Genomic DNA, 15,258 nt, shown 5'->3' on the forward strand with positions numbered 1-15,258 from the left:
GTTAACTGTCTGATGGTCGATTCTTTTAATGCTTTGGCTTTCTTAAGGGACTCGGCTTGCCCTGCCCGATAACAGTTCTGCAATCACAGGGAATGCTCTGTGACAGACATGAGAACACGGAGCCTGTGTCTTTCCTTTTTAAGAAAGCAGTGTGCTTGGATACACGCGCTATTACCTAGTCCCCATTGGGCTGAGAGTTAAAAGACAAAACAAAACCTCTGACCAAATGCGGAGAACGTGCTTCTTGCCCATCAGCACTGGGTCCCTCCAGGGGCTCCACCCCCTAGAAGAGTGCTTGGATGCGGGGCTCGGCCTGAAGTGGTCCTGGGCAGGATCTGTCCCTCTGTCTTTCACAGCTGTCCTTGAGTGCAGAATGTCACCAGCATGACTTGCAAAGGCTACTGCTTGTTCCTTCCTTGGGGCCCAAAGCAAACAAAATCAGCAGGTTCCCACTTTGGAGGCCATGGCCTGAAGCCCAGGCCTTTGTTTGCTGTGGAGTTGTCGGGGCAGCAAAACAAATAGATGTGAAGAGTCACCAAACAGCAAGGCACACAGCCGACATGGGCAGCCCCGTTCATGCAGCCAGGCCGCTACAGCCACTGGCAGCACCCACCAGGTACGGGAGCATAGGTCCTTGGCCGGGCCCCACTGAGCCAGGCTGAGTCTCCCAGGACACGCAAGGGTGAGGAGCTGACAACAGGAGCAGACCCAGGCCCCTTGATGAAGGGTGCTAGCAATCAGCCCAAGCACCTGCCCCTAAGAGCTTTCTAAATTTCTCAACGTGAGTTTGCTACTTTTTGGTTTACAGGTTGCCCCAGGAGACTTAGATTTTGAGATTTCCAAGGCTCCTTGAGAAAGTTCATTGAATAAGACCCACATGGCAGCAATGTGTCGAGTAGTATTGCTTTGGTTATTGTTAGAGGGAAGGTACAATTTAAAAGAAGCAATCACCTAAGACATTATTAGAAATATTAGCAGCTGTGCCACAAAGCTTGGCATTAAGCACCCTTTTTTCTTTATAGAAAGATTTTCTTCTTCTACATTCTTCCTAGAAGAATGTAGGTGAACTGGCAAGATCGCATCCTTAGACCAATGGCTTTCCCTCAACAATTTTTTTTTTCAATTTATTTTTCTAGATATCTTACCTGTCTCCAAAAAGAGTGATTTCTGATAAAATTGCTAGAAACAGTACAATCATTAGTCTTCAACATGGGATCTTTGCTAAGGAGCTGTACATATGGCAAGAGGGATGCTGTGCAGGAGTTACAGCAGACAGGGGTGATTGATTCAACACCCAGTTTTGAGTCTCCTAGCAGCAAAAGGCAGAGAAATAGTGCACTCATTCTGGTCCAAGCACCCACCAGTGAGATGACTGCCCCGCAGAACAGGGTGTGTGAGCCCCAGGGCTTCAGGAGAGAGGTAGGAAATCCTATCTTTAACAGGATTGAAGGACAGCTGCAAAAGCTGCAGGAATGCTCCCCAAAGACAAGGACCTCCTGCTGTCCAGGGCTGAGCTGAGGTGGTCTCAAGACTACGCTATGTGGAAGGAGGGGGAGGATAGACAGCTAGCAGGTGCAAGGGACTTCTGAGAGCTCGTGGGAAACTAGAATCAAAAGGTACATTTATTTTGCTGCCGAAACATTGAAATTGATGCATGGTTTTCTCACCGTGTCATTTTTCCGTGACCTTTTTGAAGATCCCTTGTAGATACTCATGTTCCATTGATCTGCCCAGAGCACTCCAGAAAGTGACAGCTCCTTAGCTGCGTCAGAAAAGATCCTAACTTAGCCAAGCAAAGCACACTCCCCAGCCTTCCCCAAGGCACACAGCTCCTTGGGCCTCCAGACATGGATGTATTTTAGGAGATGCCCCAAGGGTACTGTGGCCTGCGATCCAGGGCAAGAAATGACCAGTGTGCCAAACCATTGGAGCAGAAAGGGTGGCGGTGGTGGGGGCAGTATGGGAGCCAAGTTTCATAAGACTGTGTAAGAGCCAAAAAGAGGAATGCAGGTGGACCTGCTACCATGTCTGAAGCTATGAAGTCAGAAAACCATGGCTCTGGCCCAGAGACACTGCCGCTTCTTGGCCCCTTGGCACCCTGGGCACCAGAGTGGGCACTGGAATGCCCCGTAGAGATCCCCAGTGTGTCCACAGCATTGCTCATCTCACACTCCTCACCCTAGCAGCTGCGAGGGAGTCTGGAGGATGAAGAGTCTCACTCTGGAGCCTTTCGAGCTGAGAGAGGTTGAGCTATCCGCAGCATCCACTTTGCTCAGTGGCTGTCAACTGTTGCGTTCTGAGTGTACCACGCCAGTCACCGAGCGTGGCCCTGCCCGCTTAGGCTGTTGTAGCAAAAGCCCCACAAGCCGGGTGCCTTAGACAGCGGAAATGGGTTTTCTCAGAGTTCTAGAGATGAGGAAATCCAAGCTGCAAGTGCTGCCCTGGCTTGGTTCCAGTGAGGACTCTCCTCCAGGTTCTCTGGCTGCATCCTCACTTCACATTTTACTAAGTGTTGGAGATCTCTCGCTGCTAAAGCCATCCTTAGAATCTCCCTCATGAGCTCCTCTAACCCTAATCACCTTCCAAAGACCTCGTCTCTGAATGCCATCCTTTGGGAGGCTGAGGCTTCCGTTTAGAATCAGGTTGGCACAGTGACGCCATCCGTGTCAGAGCGTCTTTCACTGTCCTGAAGAACTACAAGATCATCCCGGATCAGAGCCTGGTACTGCTTCCTCTTGCAAAAGGGAGAGCACTAAATCTCTGCTGGTGCCTTCAAGGGTGACACTTGATCTCTGATGATGGAGTCTGAAGCCAGCGACACCCTTTGCTGTGTGAGGTACCTCTCAGCGGTGTAAGCGTGCACACAGTGGCCATCTGCGTCCTCCCAGGGACTGGCCACATGCCCCAGATCCCTCCTTCCATACTGTTCCCTGCTCTGTGCTCAGTGTGAGAGACCCAATTATGTCGAGCATGGCCATGTGATTCGGTGGTTAGGACCAAGAACCATCTGTGCACCTTCCAGAGGGAACTAGCTTATGCGGTTCTGAAGCTTCGATTCAGATCTTTCCTATTATCTGTAGTTAATAAACATGACCGAGAGGGCTCGGCCACTTTGGAACATGGAGGTTGTGATAAAAATGCATTTGCTAGGGACTGCAGAAGTCCTGCAGGTTTGGGCTTCTCATCCATCCAGCAGTGAAAAGAGCAGAGTACACCATGTATAGTGACATCAGGTGGCTTGGATGAGACAACACACATTCCAGATGGAAGGTAATGAAATTAGAAAGAAAGAAAGAAATCAGATAAATGAGCATTTTTTATGTGAAATGGAATCAATACAATTAACTCCACTTTGGATTCATTAGATCTTCTGTGTGGGGATTTATTTTTTCTGCAGTGTGCTTAGATGGGAAAAATGGGCTGGGGAGAAATGGAAACACTCATTGCCTTCTACCGCTGGAATTGTAGCATTTCTTTTGAGAATAAAATGAAGCAAAATGGAATGAGCTGAATTCACCACTCGGCAGATGCTAAGATCTTCCACTGTGGATGGAATGTTTTACACCTGCTCACTGGGAAGCAACACCACCCCAAAGCCAGGAGTCCTGACCCAGTAGCACCCCTGTTTTTAACCCCTTCCATCACCGAATCCTGAGGTTGTCCAGATGCCAGCCAGTAACTAAATAACATGTGTAATTCAGAACCCAGATGTAATTGGAATAGGAAATAGGGTATTTAATTTGTAGCTTGTTTGTACGAATTAGCACAGTCCCAAGACACTTGGGGATGAGTGTGGTGGACGGTGATTTACTGAGCAATGAAGCAGTCAAGCTCTGGAGAGTCCATCTCTTCTGTTTGAGTGGCAACGCTGTCTGGATGCTGCATCAAGCCGCAGTTCTAGCATGATGCAAGAGGGCTTGTAAAACACTTGGGAAGCTCCCATTGGAGTTTCTCAGCCAAGTTACTACACGGAATGTGTGAATAAATCATGTAAACTGGAGAATTTGCCACTGAAAAGCTCCCTCTGGGTCATTGCTGTCCTAGGGTGAATGTGATCTAGGCTTGATGCTGTAATGACCACCTTGAGATGCCCAAGCAACTTCCTTAGTTTGTTAGGATGTATTGTGACTCCTTACTTTTCTTTCATTTACTGATCCTCTGAAAAAAATAATAGTGAAGTCTTATTTCTGAGAACTGGCTTGCCTCTAAAAGCAGGATGGCAGTTATTCTTTGACTTAAACTCTGGTTTTAGACATCCCTGGATAGTGGTTAAGTCTTTATTTTCTGTGTAAAGAAGCATTTATCAATATAGAGAACCATCATCGCTCCCAAGCTGCCCTATTCAAGGAAAGCATATGGGTAAACACTACTTCCTTTTTTTTTTTTTTTTAATTTATTTCTTTATTTGAAAGGCAGAATGAGAGAGAAAAATCTTCCACCTGTTGGCCACAACAGCCAGAGCTGAGCCGATCTGATGCCAGGGTCCTGGAGCTTCTTGCTGAGTCTCCCACATAGGTGCAGCTGCCCAAGTCCTGCATGCTTTCCCTGGGCGCATTAGCAGGGAGTTGGATTGGAAGTGGAACAGCAGGGACTCGGACCCCCTAAGCCACAGCACTGGGCTGTGTAGATATTGTTCTTTAATATTGTCTATGAAACTATTTCTGTCAAACTGTGCAATTCTCTCTCCTGCTTTTCAGCCAGGAAGATATTAGTTGCTGCTGCCATACCCCTCCTCCCTATGTGTGTGGCACCGGCATCTTTAAAACCAGGTTGGAAAGGAATCAGTGATTTGTCATGATAATTTAGCAGCTAGTGGTGCAAGGTGCAGAAAGAGCTGCTCAGTACTCGTGAGGAATCACCCAAGGCTGGGGCTTGGTCTCTGTGTTGGAACTGATTGAATAAGGCAATAATGACATGTTGGTCCTCCAGTACTTCTGAGAGCTTCTCAGCCCCAAGGTTTTCTGTCATCACATTTGTCAAAATCATTGATATTTCTGGCATACCCAGGAACTCCCAAGTGTCTCAGGGTCTCGTAGAGCTTGCTCTTCCAAGGATCCATGGGAGGGAGAGGTGGGTGCCCTGTATTATTCTAGGATTCTTGTCTTTGATTGGGAATGAAGACTTTTGAGTGAATGCATTTGATACTGTTGCGAAAGAAATCCTACTAACTCCCTGGTCTCTCCCTGAACATCCTCTGGGCCTAGGTCGGAGTCTCCTTGATGTGTGAGTGATGGGTGGAGGATTGAATTTGTCTCCTGGCTTCTGTGAAACCCCTGCCAGCCAGGTGGTTCGGGCAGGTGCCTCTCACTCCATTTGCACCTGCCCCACACCTTTTCGGAATGAGGCACTTGCAAAGCAGCACAAAATGGAGAGCAGTCTTGTCTGTAGGAAAAGAACACAGGCCAGTTCTGGTCTGTTCCTTCTGTCCCATGGCACAGACAGTATACACTACAAACATTGCTGGGATAGAGCCAATTCTAAGATGTAATAAAATTATAATCAATCAGTGCCTTCAAAGTGAAATCGAATCCCTGTGGCAAGTTGACAAATGGTCAGAAATGAATCTTTCCCACCTTGTCATTCCATGTTTCTTTGGACAGTAGATGCACCTGATACCTGGCAGGTACATTTAAGTGACACTTTCTGCCTTTTCCCCATGGTCTAAAAGACAGTGTGGTGCTGAGACTGGTCTGCATCTGTGGAAAGAAGTAAGATACTTCTCAATGAAAACAATAATTAGTAGACACCCAACCAGCTGGAAGTTCCCCAGGGAGTAAGCATGGATGCTGATCTCAGAAGCTTCCTGGGGACAGTAGCTGGCTGTTATTATGCCAGCGGGCAGTGCCTGTCACCTGTCCTTTTTGTGCTTTCCAGCTTGGAGACCCTGCCGCCACCACCACTGCCACCAGAGGTCAATTTGGATACTGTGGTCACATTTTACAAACAGAACCATAATTATGGGCTCTAATTAGGTACAGTTATGCCTGCTGAGTTAAAGATAATGGTACCTCCTGCTTGGAAGTATAAATTAATTGCCTCTAGGGGTCAGACGGGTGTTAACATCTGTCCCCGCCTCCATCCACCCCTCCCAACCCCATCCACACATGCACAAAATTGGGCCTGCTGCGTTGATCTTGCTGTTTAAGCATCAGACCTGGCCCCTGTTTAATGCTTGTTAGAGCAGAAAGTCAAGGTTAACTCCTGTTCAAGAGTAAGATGAAGTTTTAGTGAGTCTAGACCTAGCCCGTTCATCCTGGTAGATTCCCAGAACACCAGGACACCTCATGTTCCTTGTCATAGGCCCTGTTTCTATTGATGAAGAACATATTCACCTCTGGGGCAGTTGATCCCCAATATTTTGAAGAGACAGAGAGGAAGATCATCTTACCCCTGATTCTCCCAAAGTGGCCCCAACAGCCAGAGCTGCTACAATTCAAAGCCAGGACCCAGGAGTCTCCTCAGGGACAGCTGTGCGGGCGCAGGGTCCCAAGGCTTTGAGCCATCCTTGACTGCTTTCCCAGGCCACAAGCAGGGAATTGGATGTGAAGTGGGGCCACTGGGAACATGAACCAGTGTCCATATGGGATTCTAGCGCACGTAAGATGAGGACTTTAACCACTAGGCTACCACACTGAACCTAAGTTAATTAATATTTTTTAAGGTAAAGTTCCATGAAGAATATGTATTATGGCAAAACTATGCATGGATTTTAGGGTTTAGGGGTAGCATGGTAAACTTACTTTAATTCTATTTCCATAAATGTTTTGCAGGTCCCCCTTTGTTTCTGTGTGTAGGAAAAGGCCTGGTTCTGTTTCCTTTCCAGCTTTTCATAACGATCTTCAAACACTATGTAAGCGCCCATGTTGTCCTAGCAAATTCTCCTACAGGCTTGTGACTGTCACTGGAGGAGGCCAGCATTTTGAGTGATGCTTCCTCTTGCTGGTGCACCTGCTGGTGTCACTCTGAAAGGGAATCATTGCTTCTGGAAAAGAGGCTTTGCACTGTGCCCAGCTGAAGACAGCTGCTGGAGATGGGTGGGTGGAAATGGTCAATCGTCTGCGACAACATGGACTGCAGTGCCTGGCAGGGTGAGGCCACTCCAGGAGCCCGGCAGGTGCGGGAGAGTTGGTGCCGGATTGCCTCAGCTCCAAGCCCTTATCCGGAAAAGGAAGTGGCTTCTGGAGATGTCAACTGGCAGGAGCATATCTTCCAGGACATAGGGAGCTGTGTGTGCTTGGGGAGGGCCAGTCACCGGGGCAGGTGAGCTGGTGGTGAGTAGATGGGGAAATGTATGACAGATAGATCCTCGGTTGGTCCCCACTCCCTGCTGGTCTTTGCTGGCCCTCTCCTGTCCTGCTCGGGTGACTGGGCTTGAGCTGCTGTCCTGGATGTCCTCTTGTGGCCTCTGGACTCAGCACATCCCTCCTTCCAGACTCCAGGGTGCCCTGGCCCTGTGGTTCTCTGGGTGTCCTTTCTTCACATTCCTGCACCATGGAAGCACCTTACACCCAAGACCCATTTCTTGTCTTTCTTGGGTGATAAACTCCAGGTTGAAAAAGTCAGGAGCAAGTGGGAGATGTTCAGTGTGTGTGTTCGGGGGGTTGGGGGACACAGCTCCCATAGTGCTTCAGCGTTTCTCCTCCTCCTCTCTGCTCACTCCCAGGGTAGGAGTTACCTCTGCAGTGTCCCAGTGTACCTCCTTGCTCACGGCTGTCAGCTACAGCATCTCCAGGAGGCAGGAATCAGAGCCTGCAGGAAGTAGAGGTTGACACCTGGTGCAGGGTGAGAAAGGACTTCAGAACACAGTTCCTCATTCACCTGTAGGGAGCTACAAGGCTAAACCCTACACCCACCACGGGCAAGAACAGGAAGGAAAGAAATCAAAGGGGATGAAACTAAAGCACCGAATGACTCACAGGACATTCATAACTTTGTCCTGACCTTCAAGTTCTGGACATTTTGGAGGCGGGGAGGGACTTTTTTATTTGTTTGAAAGTCAGAGTTACAGAGAAGGTGCAGGAGAGCAAGCTTCTATCCACTGGCTCGCTGGGTGGCCACAATGGCCAGCATCAGGCCACGCCAAAGCCAGGAGCCTAGAGTTTCTTCTGAGCCTCCCGCCTGGGCAGCAGGGGCCACTTTCCTCTGGCACTGCTTGGTTCAGTCCATTTTGTTGTTCTAACAAGTAACCATAGTTTTGATGTGCTTAACTGTGAATTTTAACTGACCTTATCCCTTCAGAGCACCACACTTTGGGTCTTCTTTGAATTCAGTGTGGCAGAGAAGAAAGACCATTCTTGGCATTCTTTATGTTTGAATCTACAACTTGGCCATCTTCGTGGAAGGTTTTCCCCATCCCGCTCTGAAGCTGGTCCATGGGACCCCGTGGTGTCCCTTTCTCCCGTCTGGCTGCCAGAGGAATCCCTGAGATGTCCACAGTGCATCTCCACCCCTCCCCCATTTCCCACGTCACCCCTGCTACAACTCATGTCTGGCGACTTTTTTCTTAATCACATTCAACCAAAAGGAAAGTGGAAGAAGTATTCCTAGCAAACGACGTCAGCAGAGCTGACAGCACCCCTGCCCCATCTATGGCCTGGAGATCCGAGGCAGCTGTTTATAGAGGCCTTGATGGACTACAGCACAAGTCAGAGGGTAAGGCTCCTTGGTGATCTCAGAGTGGCAAATGGAGATATCCTGTCTCTCTCAACCTGATCCTAGAGATTTTCATAAAAACGAGCGGCAAGGGAAAGATCATAGCCGCTTCACTCCTGATGGATTCTATTTGAGATTGTTAGATTCCTGACCACAGCACACATCTCTAACTTTAGAGAAGGGTTTCTCAGCATTTGGAGCTGCATTGCTTCATTCTGGGGTCACCCTGTCCTCTGTGGAATGATGGGCAGCATCCCTGGCCTCCACCCACTGGTCTGCAGGAGCACCCTCCCTCACCTGTGCAATCGCTACAGTCAGACTTGTCTCCAGGAGTGCCAGGGCACAGGGGATACTGAGTGTCTCCCATTTGAGCATCACTGATTTGGTGTCTGGGATGTGCAGAAATGAAAGTGTGCATACCTACTCTGAATTTCCCAGGAAAGGCAGCACTCACCTGGGCCTTTATTGCTTAATTGCTTGTTTTTATCTCTTTCTTGTCCTTGTGACTTTAAAAGTCCATCAGAGTTTCCCATCCCTGCTCCCTCCATTTTTTAGAACTTAGACAAATCATTCTCATACAAAGTTGTTGAAGCGGATAGAGAAATTTTACAGCCAAGAGGTGGAATGAAGGGTTTCTTCATGTCTTAGTGAGCCACTATGGATGCGTTCAAAATCGTTGACTTTCTATAGAACATGGTCCTTCACCTTTCCTATATAGTAGAATTCCATGATGAATTTCTACAGAATGCGGTGTTACCTAGAGTGGAGCCTGTTGCCCTGAAGTCCTTACAGAAATCCACCGGTGCCTTAAGGATCGCAAGACATTCACCGCACCTCACCGGGTCCTGAGCCCCCCTAACCGGGCAGTCCCCTGAGAGACTGGACAAACCACCCACTTTCTCAACCAGCAACTACTTGTTTAACACTCGCCTACGTTCCAAACACTTTGCTGGGCACTGTGATCCTCGTAGTACACAGGGCAGGGGAAGAGGAGCTCTTGTCGCCGGCTCTCTTTCTAATGCAAAATGGAAAAGAACGTTAGGCTACTAGCATGTGGAGCTGATGGAATGCACACCTGTGCTCCTGGCAGTTTCTTTCCAGGTGCACGTCATTGTTACTTGGTCTTTTCATGTTTCTCTAAAGTTCTGTTCAGTTGTATAACAACAACCTTTCATCGTCTTGGAAAATGCTTCAGGTGAGAGATGAAGACAAAGGAGAGAGATCCAGTAACCCTATAGAAAGTAGTCATTGCTAGGGAGCTGGTGGTCGGCATCCTTAGATGTTCCATATGGGAGATGTTCTGCTGTCATCGTTCTGTTAGGTTGGGCAGATCAGAGATGAAAGATAACACTTAGATAATTGCAGTAGATTTACAGCAGCGAGCACTGCATGAGGGGCATCACCCACCTGCCTTCACGCTCTTCGTTTGTTAAAGCAGATGGTGGCTTTTCCAAGTTAGTTCTCAGAAGGAGCATCAACACAGACAGAAGCCACACCAGGAACCCACAAAACACTCATCTAGGCTGCACGCATCCCTCCCACATGGACCTGGCAGGTGCACATCCTGACCGGCTGCAGCTTCCCAGAGCACATGGTGTGCTCCCCCAGCCCTGCCGAGCGTGGTAGCCGCCCACAAAGGCTCCGGAGCAGATGTCCCCCTTGGTAGGTGCTCCTTGAAATTCGTAGTTTTGGCAGCCAAGAATCAGACAGGAGGAAGTCCAGAAACATCACAGGGCGAGCTAAGGATCCACGCGCAAGGAGATGAGAAAGCCAGCTGGCCTCTCCCAAGCCTGCAGCCGGCTAACGGCCATCTGTTAAATGGGTAAACTCAGGCCTAGCAAAAACAAAATCATAAGGCAGACCCAGAACTTGAACCCAAGGAGCTTCATGCTTAGTCAGGTTCATTTCCTGTCTGTCCACAAAGAAAAAGGCTCCAAATGAAGAAGGAACCATCTCCATAAGCTGGGGAGGTGACACTCAATAGTTTTCCTTGTTTATTTTCTTTCTTTCTTTTTTTTTTTTTTTAAGAAGAATGTTGTTATTTATTTGAAAGACAGTGTGATAGAGAATCTTCATCTGCTGCTTCAATCCTCAAATGGCTGCAAAGGCCATGGTTGAACCAGACTAAAACCAGGAACTCATCCTGGGTCTCCCGTGCGGGGGACAACTACCTGAGCTGTCATCCATTGCCTTGCTAGATTTAGCCGCAAAAAATAGCCCAAGTCCTTGGGCCCCGGCACCCGCATGGGAGATCCAAAAGAAGCTCCAGGCTCCTGGCTTCAGACCAATCCAGCTTCAACCTTTGTGGTTGTCTGGAGAGTGAAACAACAGACAGAAGGAATTTCTCTCTCTTGATAAAATTTATAAAAAGAAGCAGCAGAAATGCTGGAATTGAACTGGTCTACTGATATGTAGCCTGCTACAGGAAAACACCTGCCCTTAAAGTTGATTTTTCAGTGGGTGGCGCATCTGTAGCTCCTGGGGAGGGCGGCAGGAGGAGACACACATGCAAAGGCCTTTTATACTTTGTCATTCAATCTCTAGTTCTTGTGTCTGCCTTTGGTTTTTTCTTTTGACTGCCAACACTTCAAAGGGAGAGAATCCCATGCCTTGCCTTCCAGACCGAAAAGACTTTCACTGCTTGCTCAAGAAGCAGCCCTTTAAGAATGGACCCTGGGTCTCAGTGCAGTAGCCTAGTGGCTAACATCCTGGCCTTGTACACACTGGGATCCCATATGGACGCCGCTTCCCATCCAGCTCCCTACTTGTGGCCTGGGAAAGCAGTTAAGGATGGCCCAAAGCCTTGGGACCCTGCACCTGTGTGGGAGACCTGGAAGAAACTACTGGCACCTGGCTTCAGATCAGCTCAGCCCCAGCTGTTGCAGTCACTTGGGGAGTGAACCAGCAGACAAAAGGTCTTCCTGTCTCTCCTCTCTGTATATTTGACTTTCTAATAAAAACAAATAAAAGAATGGACCCTGGATCTCTCACTGAGGGTGAGATCCTGGGATGGCTGGGTGTGGCGGTCCCACCCCAAGTACCCAGCCGTTCCTGGCAACATCACAGTGTTTCTGAATGGAAGCATTGGGCGTGGTGGATCTGGTTAAATGGGAAGACTGGGGGACTTAGCGTGCAGGTCACTGTTGTGCTTACTGTATGTGTCTGTCTGGCTTCACCAGGCCTGGGGAGGGTGTCGGGAGGATGCTGTGGGGGTCTGCAGAGCTCCTGGGAAGCTCCTCCGTTGGCATGAGTGTTGATGGTTCGCTCTCTTTTTCTCCTTCTTTTGCTTTCCTTTCATTGTTTCTTCTTTGCCCCTCTGACCCTCAGACCTTCTCCTGAGGTCCAGTAGGCTTTTGAAGAATCAAACTACTTCTCTTCATTTTCTGGCATAATAAGAAAAAAAAAAAACCTCTTGTTTTCTTAACCTGGGCTTCTAGTTATCCCAGGTAGCCTGCTGGTCAGTCAGCCGTCACAAAACAGCCAGTGATTGGAGTCACCTGGGGAGGCGGGGCTGTCCAGCTAGCCCAGCACAAGGGTCACCTGTAGCATTTGCATGAAGAAGGCTGTCTCGCTTCTCCCTGAGGGCGAGACTACCTGAACTCCCTGTGTGGTACTAAGTCTGTCCCCCTGGTTGCCCATGAGCCACAAGAGTCAGGGTGCAGGGAGGGGGCCAAGCCCAGGAGTAGAACTCGCAGGTCATCATGCAACTAATATGTTAAGATCTTTTCCTATCAGTGGGGAGCAATAACTGTTGTAGAAATGTCACCCCAGGAGTTGCCGGATAACTTAATTTACCTGTTTTCTCAGACCATACACTTATTAAAAATAAACTTTGATTCCAAAAAGTCACAGGCCTCCTACAGGCACAAGAGAAAGAAAGGCAGGCAGAGGGAGGTTCCTCTGCCGTTCTGTAGCGTGTCTTGCCGTGACTGTGTTATCTGAGCCAGCCCCACCTGTGTCAAGAATGGCTGGTGGGCTGTCTACCGCATCCCAAAATTCCCTCAGAATGTAAAGTATGAAAAATGCACTTTGTTAAACATTAAAAAAAAAAAAAGATTATTTTTTTCGCATAATTTCCAAAATCAAGTGCCTTGGAACCATCGGTAGTAAATTTAATTTTGGGGTGTGTCATTTGTGCAAAACCTGACAAATGTGTGCCCTGCCCCCTTTCTCCCATGGTTTGTCGCTGGGTTTTGCAGTTGGCGAGGCGGTAATCTACAAGGGCAGGCGTTTTGATGTCGACTTCAATGCACACTCCGTTTATTTGGACAGGGCACAGGCGGCAGCCACTGTCACCGCACTGTTAGCGAATTTCCCCCCAGGGCAGCTGGAACCCTGTGCTGGGGCAGATGTTCTTTTCAGCCTATTGAGTGGCCATTCTTGGGGGTTGTTTACCGTTGCCATGGTAACCTCCATTTCCATAGCAACAGAGCCGCTGCTTCTCAGAGGAAAATGAATTTAGTTATAAAAGGATAATATTTTTCTCTGTCTCCGTGTAACCTGCCATCTGTCAACTGGTGTATCATTTGGGATTCAGAAACCATTTAAGAATTAATAGCAATGAAGCAATGAGTATTTTTTTTTTAAATTTGGCCCTTGTGGAAAGCAGTAATGGATATGTTAGCAACTCTGTGCCCTGAACATCAGAACTTTCTAGTTTTTTCTTTGTATTTCAAGTGCTTGCTTCTGGTTTTTTTTCACTGCCTTTATCACTTGCACCACTGCAGTATACACACACAGCATCTCATAAAATACACTTGACATTCTGCTGACAAATGGAAATGACCAAAATGTCTTGTTTGTATCTCACAGGGTGCAGGTGTGTTCAGTGTTTTCTCGTAACGCTCAGAGCTTTCCCCAGTTCATTAAAGATTCCTGTTGCTAAACTGCTGTTACTGGGCCTCGTACTCCACCCCAGGTTGAAGGCTGTGGGGGCACACAGATCCGCAGCTTAGGAACGCGCAGCGTAAATTATGAAATTAATACAATGAGGCAAGACCAAGTTCCTCTGTTGGAAGACTCAGTATCACAGTCCTTCAGTCCCATGCTGAAAGTTACTCTGCAGGTAGCTCATCCAGTTCCTGGAATTTTTTTTCTTCTTCTCTGTTGCATTCATAAACTGTAACAGGCAGGGGGAATCACACACAACATGCACACACACATCCCCGTTGTAAGTAATGTTATTTATTGATTGATTTTTCCAGATCCTGACATTGATGCCGCCAGTGCCATGATGCTTTTGAATACTCCCCCTGAGATACAAGCAGGTTGTGAGTAGATACGTCTATAGCCTAAAGCGCCATAGTCTGTGACCTTAACCTTCTCATTTATAGAACAGAGCGGAGGAGGAACTCATGCTCAAGTAGACCTTCCCTGGGAGGGTCACCTGAAACCCTCGGGAAGTACATGGTCCCTGCATCCTCACGTTACCCACCACCCATGCGTAGGTGTGAGTGGATGCAGAGGTGTTACTTCCACAATGAGAAAGCTCTGTTAGAATGGCAAGTATGGGGAAAGAGAAGCAAAGCCAGGAGTGAGGGCCAAGGAGAGAGTTTCTGGGAGTTTGTGGCAGAGGTGATGGGGGCAGGAGGGAGAGGAGCAGGTCCCCTGTTTGGAAGTGGCCCTCCCTTCTGGGGACGGTATGAGAACCAAGCTGCCATTTGAACGAAGTGGCCTTGCGTGCTGGAGCTTCGCACAGCCTTGGTGGCTCTTCGCGTCATCCGCCTGCAGGATGCGATGGATGGAGGGCAGGTTTGCCAGCCGGGGCTCTTGTCTCTGCCTTCTGTCAGCCATTGGACAGTTTCAGGTTTGAGGCTTTTCCTTGGACTTTTCTGTTCAGCATCTGAGGTTTCCTCCTTCCCCTCTCCCGCCCGCAGTCCCATCTCTGGATCCAGTCTACTGTAATCTCAGAATGGTTTCCTTCCTAGGGGATTTCTTAAAAAGTGGCCATCCAGTGTCTGTCCCTTACTGACCGTGCCACTGCTCACGTCCCACACCCAGCAGGGGCCCTGTTGGAGAGACGCACGGAAGGGCCACAGTTTGGCCAGGTTCTGCCCAGCTCACTAAAGGACTTTGATGGCACGAAGCAGCAGACCCTGCTGGGAGCTGGCACCTGCCTGTTTAACGCCTGTAGCTGGGCTTTCAGCTCCTGCTGGCCTGTGGTTCTCCGAGGGCCACATAGCTGTTTGGCCAAAGTGAACTCTGTATGGCTAGAGAGCATGATGTTCCCCTAACAGGTGTCCTGGGGCACAGATGTGAAGGACCCGCCCTCCTTCCTTCACAGCCCTGTGTGTGTGCCAGCTTTCCTGACACCTGTAGGAAATTGGACCCAATTCTTGCTCACTTTTTTTTTTCTTCAAGTTCCAAGAGATACAGCTGAGCATCCTCAGGGTAACTTGCTCCCTTGCCTGGCACATCCATGGCCAGTTCCTAACATGTTAACTCAAATTGGCAGCTATGGAAATGTTAGGCAGCCAGGGGACCGTGTGGTGGCTAAGTCTCCTGTGGCACCAGCATCCAATATGGGCATCAATTTGAGTCCTGGTTGCTCTACTTCCAATCCAGCCACTAATTTTCCTAGAAAAGCAGAGGAAGAAGGTCCATGTG

The 15,258-nt window shown here is 48.6% G+C and overlaps 1 protein-coding gene across 4 annotated transcripts in view; it reads left to right on the plus strand.

The window, feature by feature from the left end:
• The window catches only part of FOXN3 (forkhead box N3), a 333,022-nt gene that overhangs the window by 291,655 nt on the left and 26,109 nt on the right, over positions 1 to 15,258 (plus strand). For 2 of the 4 annotated variants that reach the window (XM_040975177.1, XM_040975176.1), the window contains one exon: positions 13,857 to 13,922. The exons of the other annotated variants lie outside the window; for them this stretch is intronic. In XM_040975177.1, the coding sequence (XP_040831111.1) occupies positions 13,857 to 13,922 (66 nt within the window). The remainder of the gene's footprint in view (positions 1 to 13,856; positions 13,923 to 15,258) is intronic. 4 annotated transcript variants of the gene reach the window in all.

This window comes from Ochotona curzoniae, unplaced genomic scaffold (assembly GCF_017591425.1).
Source record: "Ochotona curzoniae isolate NIBS_2020 unplaced genomic scaffold, NIBS_Ocur_1.0 contig_2688, whole genome shotgun sequence".
Lineage (NCBI taxonomy): Eukaryota > Metazoa > Chordata > Mammalia > Lagomorpha > Ochotonidae > Ochotona > Ochotona curzoniae.